This window comes from Ictidomys tridecemlineatus, chromosome 12, assembly GCF_052094955.1.
Source record: "Ictidomys tridecemlineatus isolate mIctTri1 chromosome 12, mIctTri1.hap1, whole genome shotgun sequence".
Classification (NCBI taxonomy): domain Eukaryota; kingdom Metazoa; phylum Chordata; class Mammalia; order Rodentia; family Sciuridae; genus Ictidomys; species Ictidomys tridecemlineatus.
The window spans coordinates 36,674,308-36,689,552 of NC_135488.1; the positions used below are offsets into that span (position 1 = coordinate 36,674,308).

The following is a 15,245-nucleotide window of genomic DNA, read 5'->3' on the forward strand; positions in this document are numbered from 1 at the left end:
GTGGCGCTCCATGGCAGGGCACTTGCCGAGTGAACCTGCAGCCTTGTGTGATCTGATCCCAGCACCACACACTCAAAATTCTAAGTCAGATCATATCATTCCTCTGCCCCGTCCTTCAGGGGCCTCATTTCAATCAGCTAAAATCTCGAGTCCTTGCAATGGTTGTGGAGCTCCCACTGCCTCTGACCGCATCATGACTTTCCTCGCTCACTTTGCTGCCTTCAGGGTCTCCCCACTCCCCACTCAGGACCCCCCACTCCCTGGTTTCACACACACCAGGTGCAATCCTCTAGCAGACTGGGCCCTTCTGGTTCATTCCCTGAACTGAAACAATGTCTACCTCAGGTCACATTCATATGTTCACGTTACCTTGCAGGGAGGCTTCCTCTAAGCTCTCCTATTTAAAACTGCAACACCCTGATCCCAGCCTGGAATTCTCTAACCCTGTTTCAAGCGGAAGCTGTATCACCATTTCCCATTCTAGCCACTGTACTGGAGTTCAGTTTGTCTCCCTTTGCTACAATGTAAAAGCCAAGCTGGCTGGGACTTTGGTCATTTTAAGTCCTGCCTCCCCAGCACATAAAACAGCCTAATGGGCTGGAGTTGTGGCTCAGCAGTAGAGCGCTTCCCTTGTACGTGTGAGGAACTGCTTTTGATTCCCAGCACCACATATAAGGAAGCAAATAAAATAAAGGTCCATCAACAACTAAAAAAATTTAAAAACAGCCTAATATCCCAGGAGTTAACATCTGCTGAATAATAATGGCTGAACTGTGTCACGCTGCATTCTAAGCTCTGCAGTGAGGTCCAGACTTAACCTTCACCCCCTGTATCCCACCTGACAAATGGGTACCAAGCAGCAGAGAGGAATGGAGAAACAAAACTTGTGCTCCATCTTCACCAGACCAAGGTGGTCAAACTACCAGAAAAGCTGCATTCCAATAGCCTCAATTTCTCTTACTTTATCATATAGCACGCTAGCATCCTTTCCATAACACCACCGTGCCCTATGAGACAACCTAATTTCTACTGGCCATGGCTCTAGGAACATCAGAGGACAAACTACCCTTTGTAATTTAATCTGTACAACTATTTGTGTTCTGTGAGCAAGCAAATACTCACTAGAAAGGAGGAAAACAATTCAACACCTTTCCTTCAGCAAAATAAAATCTCCACCTACTACATCTCCAGTTTACAACATGATCCAGGAGAATGCTAGCTCTACCCAGTTCTCCAATAAAGAGCTGGCCACGTGCCCTGGATATGGACTAGATGATTCCTAAATCCTCCAAATTTCAGGTTCACTCTGATCACTGATAATGAGAACAGCTGAAACCCATGATCACAGAGACAAAACCAGGCAACTCTTAAAAAAAAAAAAAAAAAACCAGGCAACTCTTTTCCAGAAGCAATTTCTATATTTAAATCTTTCCTCACTACAGCTAAATCTTTTTTTGGGGGGTGACACTGGGGATCAAACCCAGGGATGCTCTATCACTGAGCCGTATCCCAAGCCCTTTTTACCTTTTATTTTTGAGACAAGGTCTCACTAAGCTGCCAAGGGTGGGCTTGAATTTGTAATCTTCCTGACTCAGCCTCTGAGCAGCTGGGATTATAGGCATGTGCCACTGTGCTCCAGTGCTAAATCTGTTAAACCTCCAAAGCCATTCGCTCTTTTGTGATCCTTTCCCTGCCCCCAGTGGCGTATTAGAAGCAGTCTTAGGTTTCTGGGGATTGTCCTCTTTTTCCTTTTTACCTAGTTATTTTGACTTTATTTCTATTGCTTCATCAGGATCCACCCATTTTTATTGTGGTTTGATGCTCAGAAATGATGGACTTGGCCTGCCAGATACTATGACACATGCCTGTAATCCCAGCAGCTCAGGTGGCTGAGGCAGGAGGATCTCGAGCTCTAAGCCAGCCTCAGCAACTCAGTGAAGCCCTGAGCAACTCACCAAGACCCTTTCTCTAAACAAAATATTTTTCAAAAAGGCTGGGGATGTGGCCCTGTGGTTAAGTACCCCTGGATTCAATCCCTGGTACCAAACAAAAAATAAAAAAAAAATTCTGGACTTAGGAGAGGAGGGGTGAATGCTTCAATTCCATGTTAGGACCCCAGGAAGGTGTGCTGGGACCAATAACTTCAGACCACCAGTTCATAATCCTGTTTTCCTTAACGTTTCTGCAACACAGAAATTCCATGAGTAGCAGCTCTCTTATGTCCAGTGATCCTCAGGGGGTCTTGTGGATTGGGTGGAGGCTGGAGGAGACAGAAGGTGCTCACAAATAGTGTGAAAAAGCTCCCTGGAGAAACATGGCTCTACCCCCAAGTAACATACCTCTTTGTTTTTAATGCGATTAAGTCCTACCCTATTTGTAGGCATCTGGGGTGCGTCTCTTTTACTATGATTTAGGAAAATAAATTTCTTGAACTGGAAATAAAAGACAAAGGTTACCTGTGTTAAAAGTGAGCTTCCAGTTCTGTGAAAGTACAAAGAACCTGCAACATCACAAAAGTGGGACTGTATTCATAGCCTTACCTCCAGTAATAATGCTCATTTATAACCAACCAGAGTAAGCAATAAATATGATTTTTCCACGTTCCACAATGTCTGGAACTTTCTCAAAGTCATTAATCACACTGCAAAATTTAGCTTCAAGAACAGAAAATGAGATAGAACTGATTTATGAAATACCAACAGCATTTCCAAAATTATCCTGTTCTTTGTCATGTAACAGGAGATTTTTCCCTATTTGTTTTTCTTACTCTACATCTATTCTAAAACCCAAAAGATGAGAGCAAGGAAAATGATGTGAATAAAAATCTAGAAAGCTACTTGAAAATCACCACTGTATACCAGTGACAGCTGAAATTAAATTTAAAACCACAATGTTGAGAGTCTAAAATCCCAGGAAAAGGTCTTAGGATTGCTGCTGTATATATAACAAAGCAATCTCAAGAACTGAACATGTTCTCTATATTTTGTTGGCTTCGTGGGAGGCTGGAAAATTAAGTGGGCAGAAAAAAATGATCTACCCCAAGATTAAGATAAAGAGCATGCAAAAGATATAATTAAGGAAAAATTTAAAAACAGGAGACAGAATGTTAAATACAAGTCTAAACAGTCAAATAGCTGATGGGAACTGTGGTGAGTCAACTGCTTCCCCCTGCGCCCTGCCTTGACCTGGACCTATTCAATTTTCATGAGTGCAAAAATGCCTTTTCTTCATTTCTTAGAAGAGATCAGATCATCTTTTGTTTTCCATGCTCTGACTGATTCTGAATAACATGCTGACCTCTGGCCCAGTCAAAGCAGCCAAAATAGCACACTGGTCCTAGAAAAATTTGACATTTTCAAAGGTAATTATTTCTCTCATACTATTTTCAGGGAGTCTAATTTAACATTAAAATGTTTAAAGGTTTTTTTTTTTTTTTTTTTTTTTTTAACCCAAAGTCAAACAAGAATATCAGAGAAACTCAACAGGCCCCATTCACACTGAGGAAGTGGGGAGAGAGCAGAAAGCAGGTGGGGGCAGGGAGGGAGGGAAAGAAACAACTTGGACAGAACAAAATTCTGTGCCAATATCTCAGGCACAGAATTTCAACCTTCCAGCCTCAAACTTCTACACAGACACATACGAGACTGAGATGTAAATTTAGAGAAAGTTCAGAAAAGGAGAAGTGGGAGTGTGAGCTGGAATTCAGAAGTTCGGATTTTTAAGACAAGACAGCCTGCTTTCAAACACTAGATTCTTTCAGCAAAATGTTGGATATGTCTCAAAATCCCTCTGAACAGATGCTGAGAAGTATCACGTGCAAGAGTATTTTGTTAAATATCTTCTAAAAATTGTAACCAATGAAACTTGCCATTGGGGCTAGGATTGTGGCTCAGTGGTATAGTGCTCACCTAGCCATGTGCAAGGCCCTGGGTTCAATCCTCAGCAACACGTAATAATAAATAAATAAAATAAAGGAATTGTGTCCAACTACAACTAAAAAAAATTAAAAAAAAAAAAAAAAGAGGGGCTAGGGATGTGGCTCAAGCGGTAGTGCGCTTGCCTGGCATGCGTGCGGCCCAGGTTTGATCCTCAGCACCACATAAAAACAAAGATGTTGTGTCCGCTGAAAACTAAAAAATAAATAAATATTTTTTAAAAAAATTCTCTCTTAAAAAAAAAGAAAAAAGAGGGACTGGGATTGTGGCTCAGTGATGGAGTGCTTGCCTGGCATGTTGAGGCACTGGGTTCGATCCTCAGCACCACATAAAAAGTAAATAAATAAAGGTATTGTGTCCATCTACAACTAAAAAAAAATATTAAGAAAAAAAGAAACTTGCCATCTGACACTCGTGGAGAGGGAGGCAAGCTGAGCCAGCGTCCTCAGGATGGCCCCGCTATGCCAGTAAACAGACATCATTTCCAAAGGTCCTCCAAGGCACACATCTGGGGCACACAGGCTCATGGCCCAGATCCTCTTTATATTCCTCTTTAAGAGAATATAAAGTACTTATGTTAGGGCTTCTGGGCCATACAGTCTCTGCCACAACTATTTAACCCTATGATGGTGTACAAAAGCAGCCATGGGCAATACTTAATGAATGGCATGACAATATTCCAATAAAAGTTACTTTATGGGCAATGAATTTCATGTGTCATAAAATACTATTCTTCTGATTTTTTTTTTTTTTTTTTTTTGCAACCACTTAAAAATGCCATACAAGGCCGAGTGCGGTGGCACATACCTGTAATCCCAGCGGCTGGGGAGGCTGAGATAGAAGGATTGTGAGTTCAAAGCCAGCCTCAGCAATGGCGAGGTGCTTAGCAACTCAGTGAGACCCTGTCTCTAAATCAAATACAAAATAGGGCTGGGGATGTGACTCAGTGATTGGGTACCCCTGAGGTCAATCCCTGCTACAAAAAAAAAAGGACCAGACCTGGCCTTCCGCTGATTTTGCCAACTCCTGATCTAAGACAAATCAAGCAAAGAGAAAGATTTAAACCATTTCACAAAATATCCACCATTCCTAGAGAAAGTCAGGGTCATATAGCAGTGGCAGTGAAATCTCACTTTTTATACAGTAAAGGTTATCTGAAGGCAATTTCTACTGAAATAATTCAAGAAGGGAGACAAAAGCCCTAACAAAGAAATTAAGTTTCTGACTCCACAGATAAAAAGTGATCAGTATGCTCTCCGGGGACAGAAATCGAGAGTTGCAGGGAGCTGTCCATGGAATTCTCAATGTGGGAAACTGTAATTTTACATGACTTTATGCAGAAAGAAAGGAAGCAGCAATTTAACAATCAAGTCAAAGGAAAGCTCAGCAACAAGATGATTATAATCAGAGCAGAGGAGCAACAAACTCCAGATAGGCTACGAATTCAGGGACAGGATGAAAAAAAAAATGGTGATCAGTGAAGCTGAAGCTAATAAGGGCCATCAGATAATAACACCAGCCAAGTGCAAAACGGACCTGTCTGAAGAGATGATTTACAAGCCTGTTGCTAATGGGTGGATACTTCCAAAATCTCTTCAAATACTAAAAAACAATCTGAAGTAAGTAACCACACCTGGCTCCAAAAACCTCTTAATCGTAACCAAGGTGAAATGATAAAAACACCTGGTAGAGCCAGGTGTGCACGCCTGTAATCCTGGTGGCTTGGGAGACTGAGGCAGGAGGATCACAAATTCAAAGCCAGCCTCAGCAACAGTGAGGTGCTGAGCTACTCAGTGACACCCAGTCTCTAAATAAAATACTAAATAGGGCTGAGAACATGGCATGTGGCTCAGTGGTCCAGTGCTCCTGAGTTCAACACCTGGTACCTCCCTGCAACCCCACTCCCCCCCCCCCCCGCAAAAAAAAAAAAAAAAAAAAGACAAAACAACAAACCCTCACCTGGCAGTTTTCCCTTGTATTTTCTAGAATGCACACCAAGGACAAGGCAGTGGAGATGCGCACATAATCATAAGCAGAGGCTGTGGCCGTTGGGAATGCCGCCTCTGGGGTCAGACTGCTTGGTTTGAACAACCCCAGTTCTACCTCTTCCTACTGGACAGACATCTGTGTCTCTAAGAATCACTGGGAGGATTAAAAGAAATGCAAATGAAATACTGGGTACAACTTCTGGCACCTGGAAAGTGCTCAATTCAAGGTAGCTCTGTTTTGCTACCACTACTGTTGTCTTTATTATGATTACTGACTGTAACAATGGTGTTAAATCCTTTTGCTGAATTCACTGACTGGCAATCTTCTAGAAGTTGACCTCCACTCACAGCAGTTTTCCTCTTCATCTGACACTGAGAGCATTTTCTCTCCTATTTTTTTAAAAATATTTTTAGTTGTAGACACAATATCTTTATTTATTTTCATGTGGTGCTGAGGATAGAACCCAGTGCTTCACAAGCACTCTACCACTGAACCACAACCCTGGCCCCAAGCATTTCCTCTTCTTAGAGCAATATGTAAATTCCAATCCCAGATCCCATCCAACTTTTTCACCAGTTTTTTTTTTTTTTTTTTTGTACCAGGGATTGAACTCAAGGACAGTCAACCACAAGAGCTACATCCCCAGCCCTATTTTGTATATTATTTAGAGACAGGGTCTCACTGAGTTGCTTTTTGCTGAGGCTAGCTTTGAACTCACGATCCTCCTGTCTCAGCCTCCCGAGCCACGTGCCACCATGCCCAGCTCTTCACTAGCTTTTAAAGCAACCTAGAGAGCTGTTCCTCTCCTCAACACTACTGCCCACTTCTAACCAGCCTCATAGATCACATCAGTCCCCTCAAACTTCCCTACCTCTCTTTTATTACTATAAAATAAAAGTTCTCCAACATTACTGCAGGTTTACCATCTACCAGGCTCCTGAGGCAAAAAGTAACATTTCCTTATGTATAAAAGATATGAATGCAGATAGCCAATGGGAAAATGCAAATTAAAATCCTTGAGTTGCTACTTTATGTCCATTAGAATGATAATAATGCCGAAGATAAAAGGCAAATAATAAGTGTTGGCAAGGATATGGGGAAATTATAATTTTCATTCACTGCTGGTATGAATGCAAAATGATGCAGCCACTTGGGAAAACAGTCTGGCAGTCCCTCAGAAGTTACCTACAGAGTGACTATACACATGATCCAGCAATTTCACTTCTAGGTACTGAAAATATACATCCACACAAAACTTGTACAGTAGAGTGCTTGGCTAGCATGCATAAGGCTCTGGGTTCAATCCCCAGAATCACCCACACAGAAAGAAAATTGTATTCAAATGTTCACAGCATCATTTTCATAACAGCCAAAGTGAAAACGACCTAAATGTCCATCAACACTCAGTGGACAAATAAAATGTGGGCTACCTAACCAATGGAATATCACTGGACAAAAAGGAATGACCTACATGCTTCTGCAAGCATGAGCCTTGGAAACGTTACACTAAGCACAAGCCAAAGACTCCATCCCGGGGAACACTGCAGTACACAATCCACACACACCAAGTCCAGAATAGGCAAAATCTACGTCAGAGAGAACACTGGTGCCTCCCAGGGACCAGAGCGGTTGGGAGGAATGAGGAGTGACAACTAATGAGAATAGAATTCTTCCTGAGGTGATGAAATAGCTCATCAAACTGTCTAGGGTGTTTTTGGGGGGACAACTCTAAATTTACCCTAAAAAACACTGGCTGTACACATTAAACAGGTGAATTACAGGGTGTGCAAATAAACCTCCAAAAAGTTGCTATGTAAAAGATAAACATTTGCAAAATGAACACAGAAAAAGGGAAGAATGCCGAGTCTGCTGGAGGCAGAAAGAGGCAGGGAAACAAAACTAGCCAGCACACCCAGGAAAGTATGCCTGCAAAAACAGAGATTGCAAATCTTTTTTTGTTTGTTTGTTTGAGAACAGTGGAGATTATACCCAAGGGCTCAGACATGCTAGGCAAGTACTCTAGTATTGAGCTGTAATCTCAACCCTTCCTCTCTTTTTAAATTTTGGGATGGGTCTAAATAGACCTAGCTAGCCTCAAACTTGCAATCCTCCTGACTCAGCCTCCCTGGCAGCTGGTATTACAGGCATGTACCACCACAGCCAGCTGCAAATCCATTTTTAAAGCCACTCAGACATCTGTTGGCTTTTCATGTGATTCCAAAACATTTTCACTATCCTAGCTATAGACCATAAAAATGTAATATTTTACAAATGTATGTTTATAGGAGTCTAGGTGACCCCTACATTATAACATAAGCTACAGAGATAATTATACTTTATTCCACAAACTTTTTTTTTTTTTTTTTAAAGAGGCACAGTAGTGCACACCTGTAATCTCAGCAATTCAGGAGGCTGAGGCAGGAGGATCACAAATTTGAGGCCAATCTCAGCAACTCAGTGAGACCCTGATTCCAACTTTTTTTTAAGGGCTGGGCATGTAGCTCAGTGGTAAAGTGCCCCTGGGTTCAATCCCCAGTACTGGGGGGAAAAAATAAAGGAGAGAGAGAGAAGGTCTTGCCCAGGGTGGATTCAAACTCCTGGGCTCAAACAATTCTGCTTCAGCCTCCTGAGTGGCTGGGATTATGCTGAGCTCTCAGTAGACATTCTGCCTACTGTATGCCAGGAAATGCCCTAGTGTCAGGAATGCTGAGATGGCTGAGATGGCGGCCCTGCTCTCAAGGAGCTCACAGCAGAGTGAACTGACAGTTATGAGGCAAGAATCAGAAGAATATTCCCATTTATGTTGCTACAATAAATGTTTCCATGAAATTTATGTGATTTCCAATAAATGTTTTCATGAAGAGGATGATACAAAATAATTACAGGGTGGTGACATTAACCCATACTTCTGAGGAGTGACCTACCTGTTGACATGCTCCTCCCAGTCCTCTGGTGGAGGAGGGGCATCTGCATCAGTCCTGGCAAAGATGACATGCCTTTCGCACTCATTCATCACGCTGCGCGCCTTCTGGTTGTCATAGAGTGGCACGGGAGTCGATGTGACTGTCTCCACATCTATTGGGACGTCTGATTCACTGTAAACAGGCGAGAAAATGGGACCAGGCCACAAATACTCCCCATAATACTCGTGTTTAACAATCATCTGGTTACAGAAAAATGTCTCTTTAACAGACACTTTATATACTATACATGAGCACATTTATCTACAAGAAATTTTTGATCCAAAGTCATCTTTCCCACATTCCTCTAGATCTCTGCACTCTCTGTGATAGGTGCTGAAGGCACATAAAATCATTAAGTGATTTTAAAAAGTAACCAACAGCTTTTTTAAGAAAGACAAATAGTTAATTACGTAGATACATGTAATTACAAATACAGAAGTTATAAGCCACATATGACTACCTAAATAAATTTAAATAAAATCAATTTAAAAACCTAGTTCCTACATGTATAAAGACATGAATTGATGTGAATATACTTTGTATACAACCAGATATGAAAAATTGTGCTCCATGAACTGTAATGCATTCCGCTATCATATATAGATTTTAAAAAATTAATAAAAAAGAAATCCAGGGCTGGGGATGTGGCTCAAGCGGTAGCGCGCTCGCCTGGCATGCGTGCGGCCCGGGTTCGATCCTCAGCACCACATACCAACAAAGATGTTGTGTCCGCCGAGAACTAAAAAATAAAGATTAAAAATTCTCTCTCTCTCTCTCTCTCTCCCTCTCCTTTCTCACTCTCTCTTTAAAAAAAAAAAAAAAAAAGAAATCCACTTCCTAATCACACCAGATACATTTCTCATGCTCAGCACACTGGCCACCATATTGGACAACACAGGATTATAGCATTTCTATCATGCAGAGTTCTGCTGGACAGCACTGATCTGGAGTTTTAAATGATTCATATAAACTTTCCTTTTCATTAGTTAACTGGTAGTTAACTATATCTTATACAAGTCTGTGATTCTCTAAGATCACCTGGTATGCAGACAGCTTAGCTATCTAACTCACTTTGTGTAGCACCTACCACAAAAATGAATATAAATGGATCTTTGAAGCATCTTTCACATTTTAGAATGATGCTAATGAAATTCTAGTGCCATGAGGGTCCTTCCCCAACTCATTAGGTACACTGCACAAACTGTGTCTCCAGAAATACCATGCCAATCAATCTGATCTACTAGCTGTTTCCTCAATATCATATTAACTTTTTGACCTCTATGATCGTATTGCATCCATTCCCAATGACTGGAATAGTCATGTCATTATGGAATGAAGTGAATAATTGTGCTGCTAGATTTGGTAGTGGACAAAGAGTGGATTATCTTCTCAGATCAGACACTGAGCTAACACTTGTGGACCTGTGTGCCTCCAAGACTATTCTTGATTTCAGCATCCAAACCTATCCTCCCTCAGTCTTCACAATTCATGGCACCATCCAGCTACTCAAGCCAAAGATCTAGGAGGCATCCTAATTGAACCTTTTTCCTTTGTACTGTTCCCCTCCCTTTCCAGGCTATCATTTTTTTTAGTTTTGGGCGGACACAACATCTTTGTTTGTATGTAGTGCTTGGGATCGAACCCGGGCCACACGCATGCCAGGCGAGTGCGCTACCACTTGAGCCACATCCCCAGCCGCCCCCCCCTTTTTAAAATTTTTTTTTTTAGTTTTGGGCGGACACAACATCTTTGTTTGTATGTGAAAATAATTTATTTTTTTATGTGGTGCTGAGGATAGAACCCAGTGCCTCATACATGATAGGCAAACGCTCTACCATTGAGCCACAACCCCAGCCCCTCCAGGCTATCATGATGTCTAGCTCATCTCAGGCTACTGCAGTGGCCTTCTAGCTGGTCTTCTAAATCCCACTCTTATACTATAATCTACTTTTTAAAAATCCAAAGTGATCCTCTCAAAATATAAATTGGATCTCAAGCTTAAAATTCTTCAATGACTTCTTACCACTTAGAATCAATTGACACTGCCTCTGCCAACTTCTCTTTAACTCCCACCTGCCACCATATTCTAGCCACAAAGGCCTAAAAAATAGTTCTTGCAATATGCCAAATTCCCATTTTCAGGGTCTGTGTATGAAAACAGGATTTATATGAGGAAATAATTTTCAAACTACCAAAACAACTAATTCTACAGAACCTTACTTTAAACATACACTTATAATCTCAACTGCTAGTGAGGATGAGGCAGGAGGATCACAATTTCAAACCCAACCTGGGCAACTCAGGAAGACCCTGACTTAAAATTTTAAAAAGGGTTGGAGTTGTAACTCAGTGCTTGTCTATCATGTGCAAGGCTCTGGGTTCAATCCCCAGTACCTCAAAAAAAAAAAAAAAAAAAAAAATTAATATAATGAGCTATGGACCCAGGAGTTAGTTTCAATGTTAGAAAGAAGCTTTACATAACAGAAAGGAAAAGATTTCAAATGCTATTTAAAGGAGCTTCTGTGTATGCCTTAGAACAGAGGAATCAGGATTACACTTCTAGTTCATGGGTCCATGTCTGTAGACCCAGGTTGAGGAGTATCACTTGATCCCAGGATTTAGAGGTTAACTGGACAATGCAGAGATTCCCCTTTCATCATAACAAACCCAAAAATAAACCAAAAAAACAAAACAATCTGAATAAAATGTCAAGGAGGCCAGATGCAGTGGCACACGCCTATAATCCCAGCAGCTCCTGAGGCTGAGGCAGGATAGCAAGTTCAAAGCTAGCCACAGCAAGGCCTTAAGCAACTTAGCAAGACACTGTCTCTAAACAAAATATAAAAAATGGGCTGAGGGGGCTGGGGATGTGGCTCAAGCGATAGCACGCTCGCCTGGCATGCACGGGGTGCTGGATTCGATCCTCAGCACCATATAAAAATAAAAAAAATAAAGATGTTGTGTCCACCAAAAACTAAAAAATAAATATTAAAAAAAAATTCTCTCTCTCTAAAAAAAAAACAAACAAAAAATGGGCTGGGTATATGGCTCAGTGATTAACTGCCACTGGGTTCAATCTATAATACTAAAAAAAATTAAAAATAAAAAAGATTGTGTTAGATTATTTCCTAATATCACAGATCCTATGTCCTATACAACAAAAAGTGCTAATATCATTGAGAAACAAATTAAAACCAATATTCTATGTGTATTTAAAACACATCAGCGGGTGTGAGGGTTGTAGCTCAATGGTAGAATGCTTGCCTAGTATAAACAATACCCTAGGGTCAATCCCCAGCACTGCAAAATAAAAATAAGAAAATTTAAAAAACACATCATAGTCCCCTAAGATTCAATGGTGGGGGTGAGATGGAATCTAAAGAAGCTCTCCCAACAAAACTAAAGTCTGTACTTAAGGAAAGATTAAAATTAGGTTAAATTAAAACAAATCTCCAAAAAGATTATAATTAAGGGCATAGTCTGATCATCAGAATTGAACATATCAATAAGTCTTAAAATGTAAGAAATCAGACTCCCTTAAAGATCAAAAGAATTGCCAAACAGGTTTATATAAGCCAAATGTAACTGTAGCTCCTATCATGTAATAAATTTATGAAACTTCCTTATCCTATAACATAGGCTGGCTGAAAATACTAGTCTAAGAAGGGTTTAGATTAAACCATGGAGTTCGGTAACAACCCAAATTGAGAAGGCAATGTCTTAGGAATTTGCTCCTAACCACTGTGTGTGAGGCCAAGAAATGCAAAACAGCTACTGTTGCCACTATCAAGCAAACCAGAGCACTGCATCAAAGTGACACAGGTCTTACCCTGTATGACAATTATTTATTTATTTTTGGAACTGTGGCATTTAGTATTATTTTTGGTTTTTATTTCTTTTGGTATTGAACTCAGGGGTGCTTTACCACTGAGTACCTCTCAGCTCTTTTTATTTTGAGGCAGGGTCTTGCTAAATTTTGGAAGCTGGCCTGGAACTTGCTATCCTCCCAAGCTGCTGCAATTATAAGGATGTACCATCATACATGACCTGTGTGGCAATTTTTTTTTTTTTTTTTGGTACCAGGCATTGAACCCAGGAGTGCTTATTTTTTTTTTTTTTAAAGAGAGAGGGAGAGAGGGAGAGAGAGAGAAAAATTTCAACACAACATCTTTGTTTGTATGTGGTGCAAGCCAGGCGAGCACGATATAGCTTGAGCCACATCCCCAGCCCCCCCAGGAGTGCTTAATCACTGAGCCATATCCCCTCCACCCCAGCCCTTTTTGTTTGTTTTATTTAGAGACAGGGTCTTTCTAAGGCATGGGCCACCATGCCCAGATGTGTGTGGTAATCTTTTAAAATCAACTTCTTAGCATTCCTTTTCATCAATTTAATTCTCTTCAGTTTCCTTTTCCCATACAAGGCTTATCTAAGTGCAAAAGGGAGTCTGCTTTCCTTTACACATCTTGCTTTTCTAACTCTTCTTAGGAGATGTCTCCTGTGAAAATGTCCAGATTTAGGCCTGATATTTTTATGCTGCTCAACAGAGATGCCCGAATTAAACATCGAACCTTCCCACACAACACCCCCCAATCATCCCCAAGAAAATTCTTACTGCCCAGTTCCCACAGTACCAGTCTTTGGGAAAGAAGCCCAAACTCACATGGTATTCTCGTGCTGCCTCCGGGGAGTAACAAAGAGCATGCGGGTAGGGCGGGCACTACTGGCATCTGGGTGGGCACTCCATGGCTTGGCATAGCTATGGTCCAGAAAAACCAAGTCCAGTTCCCGTTCGTGCACTGAAAGCTGGAAGAGCAGTGAGGTGCCCATGCGACGAGCTGAAGTCTGGAAGTCCCTCTCCCCACCCCGGTGGGCCATGTCAGTAGAGGGGCAGCAAGTCAGAGCATGGGTATCTGCATGCTAGTCACCTGTGGCGAAAAGTTTCAGTTTAAGTCAATTCGAATATTCTAATTTTTTCCCATCTAGACTATCTAATGTGCTTCTGTGACCGCTATCAGTCCCACTGAATATTATTCAGCACTTCTTTGCCCACGCTGGGAGGGCTCCTGAAATTTCAGAGCCACCACCAAAAGGGTGATGGTGCCATGAGTCCCCCCCCATACTCAATTTCTACAAAATTCCCGAACTGGGGCGCTGACTGCCTCCGTGGTCCACAAAGACCTACCCTGGGACAGACCCTGGAGTTACTCGGCCAGCACCACACTTTCCTACATGGGACGGAAGGCTTCCGGCAAACTACAGGTATCACAAACACGAATTCCAAAAAGCTGAGGGTTTCCTGTTTCCATTCTCTAGAGCAAACGTGGGAGGAGCGGGCGGCTCGAGCAGCGCAACGTGGGCGGCCGGGGCTCCCTCTCCTCCTCCCGGGGTACGCTCAGGAAAAGTTTTGCAGCGACTTCACGGTACTCTTAAGTTTGGGGACTACAACGAGGCGCGCTCCCCGTAGCAGCCTGGGCCAGGGCCATGCCCCGGGAGCCCTTTCTCCCGGCCCGGGTGGAGCCCCCCGCAAAAAGCCCGGGGCTCCGGCGCCCTCCGAGGTTCCCGCCACTGAATCGCGAGACGGCTCCTCCCGGAGGCAGAGCATGTGATCCCAGCGGACGGCCGCGACTGAGGCTCCGGGGCCCAAGCGACTTGGCCAAGGTCGCCGCGGGTTCGCGACGAGGAGGAGCCGCCCGGCCCCCGCCTCCCGCTCCCCCGGCGGCCGGGCGCCGGCGTCACCGCGGCCCCGGCCCCGCACGCCCGGCCTGGCCTGGCCCGGGCTCCGGCCCCCGACTCCCGCAGGCCAGGGTACCCCAGCGGCCCTCGCCAAGGCCCCTGCCGCCCCGCCCGCGGCCGCACTGGCGGCCCCCTCGGCCCGCCGCCCCCGCCGGGAACGAGCCTGCGTCTCACCCGCAGTCGTCGGGCCGCGCGCTCGCCCGGGCCGGGCCCCAGCGCGCGTGCGCGCTACCGCCTCCGCGTCCTGGCGCTGCAGCACCGCGCAAAACGCGGAAACGGATCGTGGCCCGGCAAGGGAGGGACGGTGAGCGGCAAAGTCCGGAGTGGATTCAGCTCCAGCGACTCAGTGCGCAATAGCGGAGCCGTGAACGCGCGCGCATCTCCGAGGTAGAAATTTCCACCGCCTGCCTGTTCAACAGGGAAGGCCAGCACAAAGGATGAGTTCAACTCTGACAGACCCCAGTAACTGCCACCCCCTCCGCAATTGCTCCCTTTCTCTGAGCCCACAGACCCAGAGGCAGGGCTGGGAGGGCGTGCACCAGACTCACCTCCACCAGAGCAGCCCCCTAGGATTGACTCTTTAGGAATGTGCTTGCTAACTCTTTATGTCTATATAGGATTGACT

At 43.4% G+C, this 15,245-nt stretch overlaps 1 protein-coding gene across 10 annotated transcripts in view; it reads right to left on the reverse strand.

Annotated features, from left to right (window-relative positions):
* The window catches only part of Kansl3 (KAT8 regulatory NSL complex subunit 3), a 42,527-nt gene extending 27,610 nt beyond the window's left edge, over window positions 1–14,917 (reverse strand). For 2 of the 10 annotated variants that reach the window (XM_078028481.1, XM_078028478.1), the window contains exons 1-3: window positions 14,070–14,591; window positions 13,548–13,812; window positions 8,849–9,019 (exon numbers count right to left, since the gene is read on the reverse strand). In XM_078028481.1, the coding sequence (XP_077884607.1) occupies window positions 8,849–9,019; window positions 13,548–13,762 (386 nt within the window). In that variant the 5' untranslated portion in view covers window positions 13,763–13,812; window positions 14,070–14,591. Of the gene's footprint in view, window positions 1–8,848; window positions 9,020–13,547; window positions 13,813–14,069; window positions 14,593–14,794 lie in introns of those variants that run through there. The other 8 variants (XM_005339587.5, XM_078028483.1, XM_078028480.1 and 5 more) reach the window with 7 other exon arrangements.
* Window positions 14,918–15,245: the final 328 nt, after the last annotated feature.